This window comes from Macaca thibetana, chromosome 2 (genome assembly GCF_024542745.1).
Source record: "Macaca thibetana thibetana isolate TM-01 chromosome 2, ASM2454274v1, whole genome shotgun sequence".
Classification (NCBI taxonomy): Eukaryota; Metazoa; Chordata; class Mammalia; order Primates; family Cercopithecidae; genus Macaca; species Macaca thibetana.
In genome coordinates, this window is record NC_065579.1 from 104,295,622 (window position 1) to 104,313,044 (window position 17,423).

At 43.3% G+C, this 17,423-nt stretch overlaps 1 protein-coding gene across 7 annotated transcripts in view; it reads left to right on the top strand.

The window, feature by feature from the left end:
* The window catches only part of RBM6 (RNA binding motif protein 6), a 127,756-nt gene that overhangs the window by 23,466 nt on the left and 86,867 nt on the right, over window positions 1-17,423 (top strand). For 4 of the 7 annotated variants that reach the window (XM_050780738.1, XM_050780736.1, XM_050780739.1 and 1 more), the window contains exons 3-5: window positions 4,859-6,137; window positions 10,446-10,535; window positions 14,571-14,640. The exons of 1 other annotated variant lie outside the window; for it this stretch is intronic. In XM_050780738.1, coding sequence (XP_050636695.1) covers window positions 4,859-6,137; window positions 10,446-10,535; window positions 14,571-14,640 — 1,439 coding nt within the window. Of the gene's footprint in view, window positions 1-4,582; window positions 6,138-10,445; window positions 10,536-14,570; window positions 14,641-17,423 lie in introns of those variants that run through there. 2 more of the 7 variants (XM_050780740.1, XM_050780741.1) reach the window with 2 other exon arrangements.

Consider the following 17,423-nt stretch of genomic DNA (forward strand, 5'->3'; position numbering starts at 1 on the left):
TGCGATCTTGATTTACTGCAACCTCCGCCTCCCGTGTTCAAGTGATTCTCCTGCCTCAGCCTCCTGAGTAGCTGGGATTACAGGCGCGTGCCACTATGCCCGGCTAATTTCATTATTTTAATATTAAAAAATACCCAAATATTTTGTTTCTTTTTGTCTCTTAGCAAAGGAATATGTATTTGGCTAGTAAGGAAAGCTAGTGAAATGTACATAAATGTTTATAAAAGTTGCATTGAGTTCACTAATTTATGTCTAGAATTCCGAGCTGTGCCTTGTCTGTGGCATGTTGATGCAGTTTGCTAAGCCACCTCTCAATTTTAGGGGTTACTGGGTACCAGGAAGAGTGGAGAAGGTGGTACCATTTAGTTGTAAATGGATTGCATTTTAAATTTATAGAGAGTTAATTTTTTTATAGCTAGTGTAATACACACTGTATTTTAACTAGTATTTAAACATCTTTTGTATTGTGTTTACAGTTAATGAAATGCTACACGAATGTGACTTTTTGATTTTGCTTGGTACATAGCAAAGAAATCTGACTTTTAAATGTGTGCGTTCATAAGTATTGATGCTCCAGTTGAAAATTCTGTTACTAGTACATTTTCTTTTTTTTCCTTTTTTCGAAATGGAGTCTCACTCTGTCACCCATGCTGGGGTGCAGGGGTACGATCTCAGCTCACTGCAGCCTCTGACTCCCATGTTCAAGTGATTCTCCTGCCTTAGTCTCCCAAGTAGCTGGGACTACAGATGTATGCCACTACGCCTGGCTAATTTTTGTGTGTTTTTTTAGTAGAGATGGCATTTCACCATGTTGGCCAGGCTGATCTCAAACTCCTGACCCCAAGTGATCCACCTACCTCAACCTCCCAAAGTGCTGGGATTATAAGTGTGAGCCACTGCCCCTGCCACTAGTAAATTTTCATTTGGATTGGCAGTCTGCAAGATTTTATTACTTATATTCAACAGATGTTCTCATTCATTATTTTGAAGCTTGGAGTTCCAATGAAAAATTTAGGTAGAGAACTGAGTTTAGAAAATCCGGCTGGGCGCGGTGGCTCACGCCTGTAATCCCAGCACTTTGGGAGGCCGAGACGGGCGGATCACGAGGTTAGGAGATCGAGACCATCCTGGCTAGCACAGTGAAACCCCGTCTCTACTAAAAAATACAAAAAAATTAGCCGGGCGAGGTGGCGGGCGCCTGTAGTCCCAGCTACTCGGGAGGCTGAGGCAGGAGAATGGCGTGAACCTGGGAGGCGGAGCTTGCAGTGAGCTGAGATCCGGCCACTGTACTCCAGCCTGGGTGACAGAGCGAGACTCCGTCTCAAAAAAAAAAAAAAAAAAAAAAAAAAAAGAAAGAAAATCCATATAATGTTTACTAAAACTAGTATTTCATAAATGCTGAATGACAGAGATCCTTATTTTCTCTTCAGTGGTCTTTAAATTAAAACAGCTGTGTGATGTTGGGTATTTTTTTTTCTTTTAAAAATACAAAGGATTAGATCAGTTGTCAGCAAACTACAGCTGATAACCTGTTTTTGTAAATAAAGTTTTATTGGAAAACAGCAGCTCTTCTTGTTAGCAGATTGTGTATGGCTGCTTTCAAGCTATAATGGCAGAATTGAATAGTTGTAACAGAGATTGTATAACCCACAAAATCCAATATATTTACAAACTGGCTCTTCGTGGAAAAAGTTTCCTGACCTCTCGTCTAGATCAATGAGGTTGTACGTTAACATTTAAAAATATTTGGCCGGGCGCGGTGGCTCAAGCCTGTAATCCCAGCACTTTGGGAGGCCGAGACGGGCGGATCACGAGGCCAGGAGATCGAGACCATCCTGGCTAACACGGTGAAACCCTGTCTCTACTAAAAAATACGAAAAACTAGCCGGGCGCGGTGGCAGGCGCCTGTAGTCCCAACTACTCGGGAGGCTGAGGCAGGAGAATGGCGTGAACCCGGGAGGCGGAGCTTGCAGTGAGCTGAGATCCGGCCACTGCACTCCAGCCTGGGCGGCAGAGCAAGACTCCGTCTCAAAAAAAATAAATAAATAAAAATAAATAAATAAATAAAAATATTTAGGTTGTAATCTATCCTCTTATTACTTATATTTATGGGTAACTATTTTGTAAGTAAGGATATTTCTTATAGAATTAACGTGATTTAGGTAAGCATTCAGAAATGTTAGGTAAATTTAGCTCTGTTGTCTAACTTTTTTCAAATTTAGAACGTTTGTCTTTGACTTGTTTAAACTTATTTAAAATTATATCTTCCCACCTTAATTTTAGTTTAAATGTAAGTCATTATATGCTGTTTTTTAAGATCTTTGACCAGGAGGGAGACACAGTTTTTGGGAACTAATTTGAACCAAAAAAGATACAGGAAAATGATTTTGTTACATTTCCTTTGAACTTTTCTTTTAAAATTTGTTTTTATTTGGTTAAAAATAGTTTTCATAACTACTGATATTTTATATTAGTAGAACGGTTTCTTGATTAGTCTGTATAAAATACAGATCTAAGAACCCTGCTACAGTAAGTTACTCTAAATCTATTTGGTCTTAATTTAGAAGGGTGAGAGATAATCCTTAGGCTGTGTTGGATGTGTTCTTGTCAGAAAACATGTGGATTTCATACCTCAGTCCTCATCTCATGAGTGTCTGATGAAGCTTAAATCTTCCTGCAAGAGAGTTGAACTGATTTTAAACATGGGAGACATTGTATTTAGTGGTAACATCTTAATTTTAGTGTTAAATTGTATTGCTTAAGAAGAACATCTAAACTTGCTCCTCTTTTTTTTTTTTTGAGATGGAATCTCGCTCGTCACCCGGGCTGGAGTATGGTGACGCGATCTTGGCTTGCTGCAAGCTCTGCCTCCCGGGTTCACGCCATTCTCCTGCCTCAACCTCCCGAGTAGCTGGGACTACAGGCACCCGCCACCATGCCTGGCCAATTTTTAAATATTTTTAGTAGAGATGGGATTTCACTGTGTTAGCCAGGGTGGTCTCGATCTCCTGACCTTGTGATCCGCCCGCCTCGGCCTCCCAAAGTGCTGGGATTATAGGCGTGAGCCACTGCGCCCGGCCAACTTGCTCCTCTTATCATGAACAACATAGACATAACTAGTGTTAATGGGAGTCAGTGGAAGTCATCATGTTCTGAAAATCCATTAAATGTACATCATTCTAGCATTTAGATTAATGTTATTAAATTCCTATTACTTTAAGAAAGGGTTGGCTGGGCATGGTGGCTCACGCCTGTAACCCTAACCCTTGGGAAGACTGAGATGGGTGGCTCACCTGAGGTCAGGAGTTCAAGACCGGCCTGGGCAACATGGTAAAACCCCATCTCTACTAAAAATATAAAAATTAGCTGGACATGGTGGCATGTGCCTGTAATCCCAGCTACTCGGGAGGCTGAGGCACGAGAATTGCTTGAGCCCAGGAGGCGGAAGTTGCAGTGAACCGAGATCGCGCCATTGCATTCCAGCCTGGGCAACAGAGCGAGACTCCGTATCAAAAAGAAGAAAAGAAAAGAAAAAGAAAAAGAAAGGATTTGGCATTGCAATTATTTCTCTTGAGCTGAGTGACCCAGACTCAGTTGTCCTTTGAATTTTACTATGGTAGTGCAGTCTGAGCTCAGAAGGGCCTTATGATAGACCCTGTATGTTCTGGGAGGCAAGAATTGAGCTGGTATTAATATCTTAATGCTTTTGTTTTAATGCTGAATAACAGATGACCCTTCAGGTCTTTTCATGTTTTCCTTTTTCATGTCTCCCTACCTAGGATCCCAGGTGCCTAATTGCCTACTTAAACTAGTTTAGGGAATCTTGGACTGAAGCCAAAACATGTAAAATGTCCTGGAATTTAGGCAAAGGAAAGAAATTGGGTAGGATGAAAGATTAGGTCACATCTTGTTTATCTCTTGAGTTCTGTAAATTGAGAATGTAAATTTAATACTTATGCCTATTTTTAAAATGCATTTTATTGCCATGAAAAAGTAGCATGAGACATTGAAATACGGAATATCAGCTTCTTCATTTGGGTCATGGGGATCATGCTTTAAGGCCTAATGCTCTCTCTAGGTCCCTCTCAGCATTAAGCCCCTGGATGCTGTTGCGTGGCTTAAATGACTTGCATATGCTTTGTGGCATGATTCATACTACCTTCTATGATACCCTTGGGTAGTTAAATAGGACCCAGGTTAGAGTGTTTCTTGGTGGAGCCACTGCAGAACTGGGATTTAGATGCAGCCAGGGCTGATGCTCAGCTGGTGAACACTGGTATGCTTGTTCCTACTGGTGATTTACAACCAGTGTTCCCTTTGGGCCTGCATCCATTTTGATTGGGTGGTGTCCATGCTGTATCTGTAATAAAATATTTTGGAATGTTACCACTGGATGCAGCAGTGAGAAAGATACCTCCTGAAACTTACTGTAAGAAATTTACAGTGCATTGATTTTTCTGATATATAGGAATCGTCATGTTGACCTTGGAATTCTTAAGTTCCCTGGCTGTAGGAAATGGAAATTTTTGTAGCATGTCACCATTGTTAGCTTATTTGGTATTGCGGATTTTCCCTGTTGCAGGACTGGGTGAAAGCTTTTTCTGCAGCAGTCATGTTGAAAACCTTGTGTTGACTTTCCTCGTGTTCTGAAATGGGAGCATAAAAGTTTACTCCGCCACTTCGTCTTAAAATAGCAAAACTTTGCTGTTTTCTGCAGATCTAGGACCTTGTTACAGAACTCTGCCAAAAAAAAAAAAAATGTTTACAGAAGAATGTGCTGTGATTAGAGAAGAATATGCTGGTGTGTAGATTTCAAACTCTCTGGACAATATGAATAACACTGTCTTTGTTTCTACAGTGGGAGCCAAGAAGAAAGGTTTGCTCCCGGGTGGAACAGGGATTATCCTCCTCCTCCCCTTAAGAGTCATGCTCAAGAGAGACACTCTGGCAACTTTCCTGGCAGAGATTCACTTCCCTTTGATTTCCAGGGGCATTCGGGGCCTCCTTTTGCAAATGTAGAGGAGCATTCTTTCAGCTATGGAGCTAGAGACGGACCGCATGGTGACTATCGAGGAGGGGAGGGACCTGGACATGATTTCAGAGGGGGAGATTTTTCGTCTTCTGATTTCCAGAGCAGAGATTCATCACAGTTGGACTTCAGGGGTAGGGACATACATTCTGGGGATTTTCGGGATAGAGAAGGACCACCTATGGACTATAGGGGTGGAGATGGTACTTCTATGGATTATAGAGGTAGGGAGGCACCTCATATGAACTACAGAGACAGGGATGCTCACGCTGTTGACTTCAGAGGTAGGGATGCTCCTCCATCTGACTTCAGGGGCCGGGGCACTTATGATTTAGATTTTAGAGGCCGAGATGGATCCCATGCAGATTTTAGGGGAAGGGATTTATCAGATTTGGATTTTAGGGCCAGAGAACAGTCCCGTTCTGATTTTAGGAATAGAGATGTATCTGATTTGGACTTCAGAGACAAAGACGGAACACAAGTAGACTTTAGAGGCCGAGGTTCAGGTACTACTGATCTAGACTTTAGGGACAGGGATACGCCACATTCAGATTTCAGAGGTAGACACCGGTCTAGGACTGATCAGGATTTTAGGGGCAGAGAGATGGGAACTTGTATGGAATTTAAAGATAGGGAGATGCCCCCTGTGGATCCAAATATTTTGGATTACATTCAGCCCTCTACACAAGATAGAGAACATTCTGGTATGAATGTGAACAGGAGAGAAGAATCCACACATGACCATACGATAGAAAGGCCTGCTTTCGGCATTCAGAAGGGAGAATTTGAGCATTCAGAAACAAGAGAAGGAGAAACACAAGGTGTAGCCTTTGAACATGAGTCTTCAGCAGACTTTCGGAACAGCCAGAGTCCAGTTCAAGACCAAGATAAGTCACAGCTTTCTGGAGGTGAACAGCAGAGTTCAGATGCTGGTCTGTTTAAAGAAGAAGGCGGTCTGGACTTTCTTGGGCGGCAAGACACTGATTACAGAAGCATGGAGTACCGTGATGTGGATCATAGGCTGCCAGGAAGCCAGATGTTTGGCTATGGCCAGAGCAAGTCTTTTCCAGAGGGCAAAACTGCCCGAGATGCCCAACGGGACCTTCAGGTATGTTGATTGAGTGGACTGCTTTTTTTTTTTTTTTTTTTTTTTTTTTTAAAAAAAAAAAATGTGGAGTCTCACTCTTTCGCCCAGGCTGGAGTGCTGTGGCGCGATCTCGGCTCACTGCAAGCTCCACCTCCCAGGCTCACACCATTCTCCTGCCTCAGCCTCCCGAGTAGCTGGGACTACAGGTGACCGCCACCAGGCCCAGCTAATTTTTTTTTTTGTATTTTTAGTAGAGACAGGGTTTCACTGTGTTAGCCAGGATGGTCTCGATCTCCTGACCTTGTGATCCGCCTGCCTTGGCCTCCCAAAGTGCTGGGATTACAGGTGTGAACCACTGCGCCTGGCCTTTTTTTTTTTTTTTTTTAAAATAAGACTTTTGTGAAGGGTGAAATTTATTTATGTATGTATTTATTTATTTATTTTTGAGACGGAGTCTTGCTCTGTCACCCAGGCTGGAGTGCAGTGACATAATCTCAGCTCACTGCAACCTCCACCTCCCAGGTTCAAGCAGTTTTCCTGCCGCAACCTCCTGAGTAGCTGGGACTACGGGCACGTGCCACCATGCCTGGTTAATTTTTGTATTTTTGGTGCAGATGGGATTTCACCATGTTGGCCAGGCTGGTCTCGAACCCCTGACCTCGTGATCTGCCCACCTCGACCTCCCAAAGTGCTGGAATTACAGGCATGAGCCACCGTGCCTGACCAATTTATTTATTTAAAAATTTTTTTCATTTTATTTTTATCCTTGCACAACCATTAGAAAGCAAAATTTGTATTCAGGAGTGGAATGTAGGAATGTAAATCTCTAGAGAAAAGGCCTTTAGCTCAGATCATATATATATATTTTCTTTTATTCTTTTCTTTCTGCTTCACTTTCCATTTATATATATGTGTGTGTATATATGAAGGAACTATATATATATATATATTTGAGACAGGGTCTCACTTTGTCACTCAGGCTGAAGTGCGGTGGTGTAATCATGGCTCCTTGCAGCCTTGACCTCTCAGGCTCAAGCAATCCTCCCACCTCAGCCTCCTGAGTAGCTGGAACTACAGGTGTGTGCCAGCCTCCATGCCTGGCTAGTTTTTTTTTTTCCCTTGGAGAATGAGTCTCACTCTCGTTCAGTCTGGAGTGCAATGTTGTGATCTCGGCTCACTGCCATCTCTACCTCCCAGGTTCAAGGGGTTCCCCCGCCCCAGCCTTCCAGGAAGCTGGGACTACAGGTATATGTCACCATGCCTAGTTAATTTTTTTTTTTTTTCTTTTTTGAGATGGAGTCTCGCCCTGTTGCCTAGGCTGGAGTGCAGTGGCGCGATCTTGGCTCACAGCTACCTCCGCCTCCCGAGTTCAAGCAGTCTTCCTGCCTCAGCCTCCTGAATAGCTGGGACTGTAGTCGTGCACCACCACATCTGACTAATTTTTGTATTTTTTTGTAGAGATGAGGTTTAGGTATGTTACCTAGACTGGGCTGGAACACCTGATCTCAAATGATCCACCCTTCTCAGCCTCCCAAAGAGCTGGGATTACAGGCATGCACCACCATGCCTGACCAGCAATTTTGTATTTTTTTGTAGACACAAGATTGCAACGTATTATCCAGGCTGGTTTCAAATTCCTGGGTTCAAGCAATGCCCCCTCCTTAGCTTCCCAAAGTGCTGGGATTACAGCAGTAAGCCACTGCCCCTACCCTTTTGATGTGTGTTTATTCATTATTTTGTTTTATGGTGCTGATTTACATGCCTTGGGATAATTTAGTTTGAAAGTATATGTCTTTGGGAGTTGACTCTTGCAACTCTTGCTTAGTTAGACCTGTGATCGTTTAGGGATCATTTTCTTATTTAAATTTGTTGAGATAATACTTAGGAGTCTCCCTAGTCCTGAGGAGCTAATATTAATGTGAGGAGCTGATATTAATGTTGCAACTATCCTCTTGCAGCTAACGTAATTAACTTAAATGTTAAAACTTCTTGATATATGATCTAAGCAAGGAGGGTTATATTTGTAATTTTACAATGAAGGTATTCTCTTTTAAAGTAGAATTGGCCCGGTACAGTGGCCTATGCTTGTAATTTCAGCACTTTAGGAGGCTTAAGTGGGAGGATCACTTGAGGCCAGGAGCTTGAGACCAGTGTGGTGCAACCTCAGGAGAGAATGTGACCGGGGAAAAGAAAAATAAGGCCAGGCACAGAGTGGCTCACGCCTGGTTATTAAAGTCTTATTCAGCCTGTAATCCCAGCACTTTGGGAGGCAAAGGTGGGCAGATCATTTGAGATCAGGATTTCAAGAATAGCCTGGTCAACATGGTGAAACCCCATCTCTACTAAAAATAACAAAATTAGGCCGGGCCTAGTGGCTCATGCCTGTAATCCCAACACTTTGGGAAGCCAAGGCAGGCAGATCATTTGAGATTGTGAGTTTGAGACCAGCCTGACCAACGTGGAGAAACCCTGTCTTTACTAAAAATATAAAATTAACTGGGCGTGGTGGTGCATGCCTGTAATCCCAGCTACTCTTGAGGCTGAGGCAGGAGAATCCCTTGAACCCGGGAGGCAGAGTTTGTGGGGAGGCGGAGGTGGCACTATTACACTCCAGCCTGAGCAGCAAGAGCGAAACTCCATCTGAAAAAAACCCAGAAACCAAAATTAGCCAGGTGTGGAGGCAGACATCTGTAATCCCAACTACTTGGGAGGCCGAGGCAGGAGAATTGCTTGAACTTGGGGGCGGAGGCTGCAGTGAGCTGAGATTGTGCCACTACACTCCAGCCTGGGTGACAGAGCGAGACTTTGTTTCAAAAGAAAAAAAAAAAAAATTATCTAGTCATCTTCTCTCACCAGAGGTATGAAGTACTGCTAGTTTACACCCCATTTTCCAGCTCTCAGACCAGGGAAATTTTTCTTGTTTTTTTTTTTTGAGATGGGGGTCTTGCTCTGTCACCCAGGCTGGAGTGCAGTGGCACAATCTTGGGTCACTGAAACCCCTGCCTCCCAGGTTCAAGCGATTCTTCTGCCTCAGCCTCCTGAGTAGCTGGGACCACAGGCGCGCACAGCACAGTTGGCTAATTTTTGTATTTTTAGTAGAGACGGTTTCACCATGTTGCCCAGGCTGAGAAAATTACAGTTGTGAGAATATGTTAGTTTGTCTTTCTGGTTATTAAAGTCTTATTCAGTCTTGTGTCTCGTAATTTTTTGCTTTACTTTCTTTTTTTTTTTTTTTTTTTTTTTTGAGACGGAGTCTCCCGCTGTCGCCCAGGCTGGAGTGCAGTGGCCGGATCTCAGCTCACTGCAAGCTCCGCCTCCCGGGTTTACGCCATTCTCCTGCCTCAGCCTCCAGAGTAGCTGGGACTACAGGCGCCCGCCACCTCGCCCGGCTATTTTTTTTGTTTTTTTTTTTTTTTTTTTTTTTTGAGACGGAGTCTTGCTCTGCCGCCCATGCTGGAGTGCAGTGGCCGGATCTCGGCTCACTGCAAGCTCCGCCTCCCGGGTTCACGCCATTCTCCTGCCTCAGCCTCCCGAGTAGCTGGGACTACAGGCGCCCGCCACCTCGCCCAGCTAGTTTTTTGTATATTTTAGTAGAGACGGGGTTTCACCATGTTAGCCAGGATGGTCTTGATCTCCTGACCTCGTGATCCGCCCGTCTCGGCCTCCCAAAGTGCTGGGATTACAGGCTTGAGCCACCGCGCCCGGCCTTTTTTGTATTTTTTAGTAGAGACGGGGTTTCACTGTGTTCGCCAGGATGGTCTCGATCTCCTGACCTCGTGATCCGCCCGTCTCGGCCTCCCAAAGTGCTGGGATTACAGGCTTGAGCCACCGCGCCAGGCCGCTTTACTTTTTTTTTTTTTTTTTTTTTTTTTTTGAGACGGAGTCTTGCTCTGTCACCCAGGCTGGAGTGCAGTGGCTGGATCTCAGCTCACTGCAAGCTCCTCCTCTTGGGTTCACGCCATTCTCCTGCCTCAGCCTCCCGAGTAGCTGGGACTACAGGCATCCGCCACTTTGCCCGGCTAGTTTTTTTGTATTTTTTTTAGTAGAGACGGGGTTTCACCGTGTTAGCCAGGATGGTCTCGATCTCCTGACCTCATGATCCGCCCGTCTCGGCCTCCCAAAGTGCTGGGATTACAGGCTTGAGCCACCGCGCCCGGCCTCTTTACTTTCAAGACTCTTTCAGTGAGCCTTGGTCTTAGCACATTTACATTCTTGTGATTTGAAGTCACATTCTGGCACTCAGAACAATAGAGAAAATTTCATGTTGATTTGTATTTTGTACAGTAAAGTATATTTATTTGTGAAATAATTTTTCATTTTCAATTTAAGGATCAAGATTATAGGACCGGCCCAAGTGAGGAGAAACCCAGCAGGCTTATTCGATTAAGTGGGGTGCCCGAAAATGCCACAAAAGAAGAGGTAAGGCATGTCTTCTCTCCTGTTTCTCTGTGTCAATTAAAAATTAAAAAACCTTTTAATTTGAGAAATAGATTCACAAGAAGGTGCAAAGAAATGCACAGAGAAGTCTTGTGTATTTTTCTCCCATCCTCCCTAAGTGTTAATATTTTGCACAACTGTGGTGTAGTATCTAAACCAAGAAACCGACCCTGGTATAATTCATGAAGTTTATTCAGATTAGTTTATTCAGATTTCACCATTTATACATGCAGTCACTGAGGTGAGGTTAAAAAAAATTATGACAAATGATTGTTCTCTTTAGACCTGATCACATCCTTTAGAGCATATTATTTCTGGAGTATGTACATAAGGATGCAGTTTATTTACAATAGTAAAAACTAGAAACTGCCTAACTGCCCGATAATCAAAGGATTGGCTGACTAAATTAAGTCTGAACTATGGCAGGGCTCACTCTGTGCCAGACATTGTGTGATACTTACAAGCATTAGTTCATTTAATTACCACATATTTAATATATTCACTCTAAATAGTAAGCATTATTGTATACCAGACATTGTTCTAGATACTGAGTGACACAGCAGTTTATATTATAAAGTCACTGCCTCCATGGATAATGAAAAAGCAAGCAAAAGGATTACACAATTTTAGTCAGAGAATAAATACTCTGAAGAAAACTAAAGTGCAGGCCAGGCATGGTAGCTCGGCCTGTAGCTCAGAGACAGAGTCTTGCTCTGTCGCCCAGGCTGGAGTGCGTGATGCGACCTTGGCGCACTGCAACCTCCGCCTCCCCAGTTCAAGCCATTCTCCTGCCACAGCCTCCCGAGTAGATGGGACTACAGGCACACACCACCACGCCCAGCTAATTTTTGTACTTTTAGTAGAGACGGGAGTTTCACCATATTGGTCAGGCTGTTCTCCAACTCCTGACCTCAGGTTATCTCCCTGCCTCTGCCTCCCAAAGTGCTGGGATTACAGGTGTAAGCCACCGCGCCCAGCCCATTTTTAATTTTTTTGAGGCAGCGTCTCACTTTGTTGCCCATGCTGTAGTGCATTGGCACAATCACGGCTCACTGTAGCTTCTACCCCTTGGGTTCAATCGATCCTACCACCTCAGCCTCCTGAGTAGCTGGGACCACAAGTGTGCATGCTAATGGGGCTGTTTTCTGTATTGTGTAGTTAGGGAGGCATCACTGAGGAAGAGGCATTTGAGCCCAGGCCTGAATGCAGTGAGAGAACAGTACATTTGAATATGGGGAAATGAACTGCCCAGGCAGTTCATGCTGAGGAAGTGCTGTGGCCCTGGACTGTAATGAACCCAGTATATCATTTTATGTTTAACACATGAGAAACTGGACACTAAAAGGTTACACAGCAAGTGAGTGGAGAGCTTGGAAGGCACACAGTATGATTTCAGAGCTTGAGCCTTTGAAGGTTATGCTCTTCTGCTTTTCTTTTTTTTTCTTTTGAGACAGTTTCACTCTGTCGCCCAGGCTGGAGTGGGCGCGATCTCGGCTCACCGCAACTTCTGCTGCCAGGGTTCAAGCGATTCTCCTGCCTCAGCCTCCCAAGTAGCTGGGATTACAAGCGCCTGCCACCGCACCTGGCTAATTTTTATATTTTTAGTAGAGATGGGGTTTCACCATCTTGGTCAGGCTGATCTTGAACTCCTGACCTCAAGTGATCCACCCGCCTCAGCCTCCCAAAGTGCTGAGATTACAGGCATGAGCCACTGCACCTGGCATTTTTTTTTTTTTTTTGAGACAGAGTCTTGTTCTTTTGCCCAGGCTGGAGTGCAGTGGCACGATCTTGGGTCACTGAAACCTCTGCCTCCCGGGTTCAAGCAATTCTCCTGCCTCAGTCTCCTGAGTAGCTGGGACTACAGGCAAGTGCCACCACGCCCGGCTAATTTTTTGTATTTTTAGTAGAAATGGGGTTTCACTGTTTTAGCCAGGATGATCTCGATCCCCTGACCTTATGATCCGCCTGCCTCAGCCTCCCAAAGTGCTGGGATTACAGATGTGAGCCACCGCTTCTGGCCCTGCTTTTCTTATGTACCTGAGTATTTTAAAATATTTATTTATTTATTGAGACAGGGTACTCCAGACTGGCTGGCTCACTACAGCCTCAAACTTGACCCAATCAAGGCTCACTACAGCCTCAAACTCACTACAGCCTCAAACTTGACCCAATCAAGGCTCACTACAGCCTCAAACTCCTGGGCTCAAACTATCCTCCCGAGTAGCTGGGATTATAGGTGTGAGCCACTACTCCTGGCTAATTTTTTTTTTAAATTTTTACTTTTATATTTTATTCATTTATTTATTTATTTATTTATTTATTTATTTATTTAGAGACGGAGTCTCGCTGTCACCCAGGCTGGAGTGCAATGGCGCGATCTCGGCTTGCCGATCTCGGCTCACTGCAAGCCCCGCCTCCTGGGTTCACCCCGTTCTCCTGCCTCAGCCTCCCAAGTAGCGGGGACTACAGGCGCCGCCACCACGCCCTGCTAGTTTTTTATATTTTTAGTAGAGACGGGGTTTCACCGTGTTAGCCAGGATGGTCTCGATCTCCTGACCTCGTGATCCACCCGTCTCGGCCTCCCAAAGTGCTGGGATTACAGGCGTGAGCCACCGCGCCCGGCCAATTTTTTGTATTTTTTAGTAGAGACGGGGTTTCACCATGTTAGCCAGGATGGTCTTGATCTCCTGACCTCGTGATCTGCCTGCCTCAGCCTCCCAAAGTTTAGGATTACAGGCGTGAACCACTGCGCCTGGCCCCCCTTTTTTTTTTTTTGAGACGGAGTCTCGCTCTGTCGCCCAAGCTGGAGTGCAGTGGCCGGATCTCAGCTCACTGCAAGCTCCGCCTCCCGTTCACGCCGTTCTCCTGCCTCAGCCTCCCGAGTAGCTGGGACTACAGGCGCCGCCACCTCGCCCGGCTTGTTTTTTGTATTTTTCAGTAGAGATGGGGTTTCACCGTGTTAGCCAGGATGGTATCGATCCCCTTACCTCGTGATCCGCCCTTCTTGGCCTCCCAAAGTGCTGGGATTACAGGCTTGAGCCACCATGCCCGGCCTTTTTTTTTTTGTTAAGATAGTCTTTTTTTTTTTTTTTTTTTTTTTTGAGGCGGAGTCTCGCTCTGTCGCCCAAGCTGGAGTGCAGTGGCCAGATCTCAGCTCACTGCAAGCTCCACCTCCCGGGTTTACGCCATTCTCCTGCCTCAGCCTCTGGAGTAGCTGGGACTACAGGCGCCCGCCACCTCGCCCGGCTAGTTTTTTATATTTTTTAGTAGAGATAGGGTTTTACCGTGTTAGCCAGGATGGTCTCGATCTCCTGACCTCGTGATCCGCCTGTCTCGGTCTCCCAAAGTGCTGGGATTACAGGCTTGAGCCACCGCGCCCGGCCTAAGATAGAGTCTTGCTCTGTTGCCCAGGCTGAAATGCAGTGTCATGATCTCCGCTCACTGCAGCCTCAGCCTTCCATGTTCAAGTGATTCTCCTGCCTCAGCCTTCCGAGTAGCTGGGATTACAGGCGTGTGCCACCACACCCGGCTAATTTTTGTATTTTTAGTAGAAATGGGGTTTCACCATGTTAGCCAGGCTGGTCTCGAACGCCTGACCTTAGGTTATCCACCCGCCTTGGATTCCCAAAATGCTGGGATTACATGTGTGAGCCACCATGTGGCTACCATGTGAGCCACCATGTAGTCTCCTGGCTAATTAAGAAATTTTTTTTTTGTAGAGATAGGGTATCACTATGTTGCCCAGGCTTGTCTCAAACATGTGGCTTTAAGCGATCCTCCCACCTTGGCCTCTCAAAGTGCTGAGATTATAGGCTTGAGCCACTGTATCCCACTGATTTTTGAATAATTATCTTCTACTCATTCAATATGTGAATGTCTTGAGTGTTCATAATTTAACTTTGCTTTTACAAAGTATCATGGCTTTAAATTATGTATGATAAAAATCGTTAGGGAAAATCTAATATTCAGTGTTTGATTATGATTTGTGTCATTAGTGTAAATGCCATATTTTTGCAGATTCTTAATGCTTTTCGGACTCCTGATGGCATGCCTGTAAAGAACTTGCAGTTGAAGGAGTATAACACAGGTGAGTTTCTTAACTTGCATGTGGCCTTGGGTTAGGAGGAGTCAAGTCTCTGTCAGATCTCTGCATCATGTGCTACTTAAAATTTGTTTTAAGAAACAAATTTCTTAAAACAATTAAAATTCCAGAAGCCTCCCGTTGGTGCCTCCAAATAACAACCAGCTTTAATCTTAGCTGTGGTTCTTTGTGGATGTTTGTCCACGCATGGGTGATGAGGATGCATGTTCCAGTTCTTCTGAATGCCTGTGATATATAAAGAGAGTGTCGCAGCAATTGCCCTGAATATATTTTATATAATTATTTAACTTGCTATGGATGTTCTTCATGGTGGTGGAATGTTTATGTTTGAGCCTAGTAGGATTTAATAAGCTTGCTGTATGTAAAACTTTACATTCATTGCTTCAGAGTAAAATTTATAACTTCCTAGAGAAATTGTACAAATTAGTGGTTTCTTTAATTTTCAGTTTTGCTTTGAGAATGGAGTCCTGTTACAGTTATTTTGTTGAAATCCATGAATAGATCCAGAAGAGCTTTCCCTTTGACATCTGTTCTGTGGTCTGAATGGTGGATTAAACTTTTCAGAATATCCTCCTAGTCATATTTCACAGCACCAATTTCAGTCATTTCCTTTACATCTTACTACAGTGAAAGTAGGCAAAGGTGAAATGTCAAGAACTCAAGGTTTTTGACCAATATTTTTAGAACTATGTATAATAATAAGTGGTTTAAAAATAAAGGTAATCTTTAGGTGACCTATTTTGCAGAATTTTAAATGGAAGAGAATAGAGCATGAGTCTTCACAGAACTTAGAATTTCAGTAATTTAGTTAAAGACATCTTCAAGTAAGAACATGTCATATTTTGAGGATATAATTTACTATTAGCAGTTTATCATGGGATAAAAATTTTGCATTAACTAGATAACTTCTTCAGAATGCTTCTGCAGAGGAAAATTGTCCACAAAATAAATTTTGGTGTTTGAAAGAATACGGTATTAAGTCCAGAAATAATTTGTTCTGTAATTTGAGAACAAGCTCAGGAAGTGTTATTTCTCAGAGAGCCAATTATTTTTTTGTTTTAAAAACATGAACCCTGAATTTGTGGAAACATGACTAAGAGTAGATATATTGTTCTTCTTGGTATCTCACTTTTGTTGGTTATATTTATTTTTTGCATATGCCTCATACATGCTTTCTTTGGGAACTCAAAGTAGAATTTACAGGCTGGAGATGCTTTTTAACTCTCAGGATGATAACCTCAGTCTGGTTTCATGAACTGTGCTTTCATTAAGTATTGATATGTTTGGAAAGAAGATGTCTTAATATTTAAATAGCCGTTCAAACTCCAGTTTCTTTAGTATTCGTTGACTTTCTAATTGTCAAATTTGTCAGCACAGTAAAAATTGTATTAACATATAGGATCTAGAGAGGAAGTTCTTAAATTTGCTGATTGTGGTAGCTATTAGAATTGGCAGACTGAAGACATTGGTACACATGGGAAATCATTCAAGACAGTGCTTGAAAATAAAATGAGAAACACCTTTCAGCAAATGCAGTCTTTTCTTGGCATTCTATTAAGTTGTGTTTTTTGTTTGTTTTCGTTTTTTAGTGAAATGATTGGATTACCAGTTTCATATTATCTGTATTACATCTCTATGTGACAAATAGGATGAACTTTTGACAATATCAGCCAGATCATGTTACTCCCATGTCTAAAACCCTCTTAGGGCATTCATCTTCACTTGGAAGAAATTCCCAACTTCTTGTTTTGTCTTACAAACCCATGCATGAGCTGACCCTTGGCAGTCTGATCTCATTCAGTACTACTCTCCACCTACTCTATTTTACTGTAGCCACACTGAGCTTTTCTCTTGTTTTTGACCCATACAAACTTCTTTCTGTGTCAGGGTCTTTGTACTGCTCTTCCCTCTGATCTTTACTTGTCTTCTGGGGTCTAGTTCTTGGCTTCAGTTTCACCTCTCTGAGGCCTTGTGTCACCCTCAAATCTGAAATCATCTGGTAGTTGTTTTCCATCATATCCTTGTTTGGATCTATCACTGATATTTTTCTCAGTGGATTTATCACTGATTGGATATTTCTATCACTGGTATTTTTCAGTTGGGTCTATCACTGATCTATCACTGGTCACTGATTGGATTGAATCTGTCAGTGGTATTGGATCTATCACTGATACTTTTCTCAGTGGTTTTGTGTATCTTATTTCTCTCACTAGAGAGGAATGTCAGCAGGAGCCTTATTCCTTCTTGTTTCCACCAGTGACTGACATTCAGTAGGTTCTCTGTATGCATGGAATAGATTATTATTTATGATGTTTGTGAAGAGCAGCTGTGATTTCCCCTCAGGTGAGGAGCATTAAAGGGTAGTGTATGTTTCACAGCAGTGCAGCTTAGGTCTTACATATCTGCTAAAGAATATGTCTTGGAACAATCAGATGTTCTGAGAACTATAGTGTTTACTGTTAAAAGATCATATGTGGTAGTCAGGCATGGTGTTGCACACCTGTAGTCCTAACTACTTGGGAGTCTGAGATGGGAGAATTGCTTGAGCCTAGGAGTTTGAGGTCAGCCTGGGCAACATAGCAAGACCTTGTCTCTTAAAAAGAAAAAGAAAAAAAAATGTGAATCTTAGTAGTAACAGTGACTTAAATTTTTTTTTATAAGAGAAAGAGTCTTACTCTGTTGCCCAGGTTGGAGTGCATTGGTACAATCATAGCTTACTGTAACCTCAAACCCCTGGGCTCAAGTGATCCTTCTGTCTCAACCTCCAG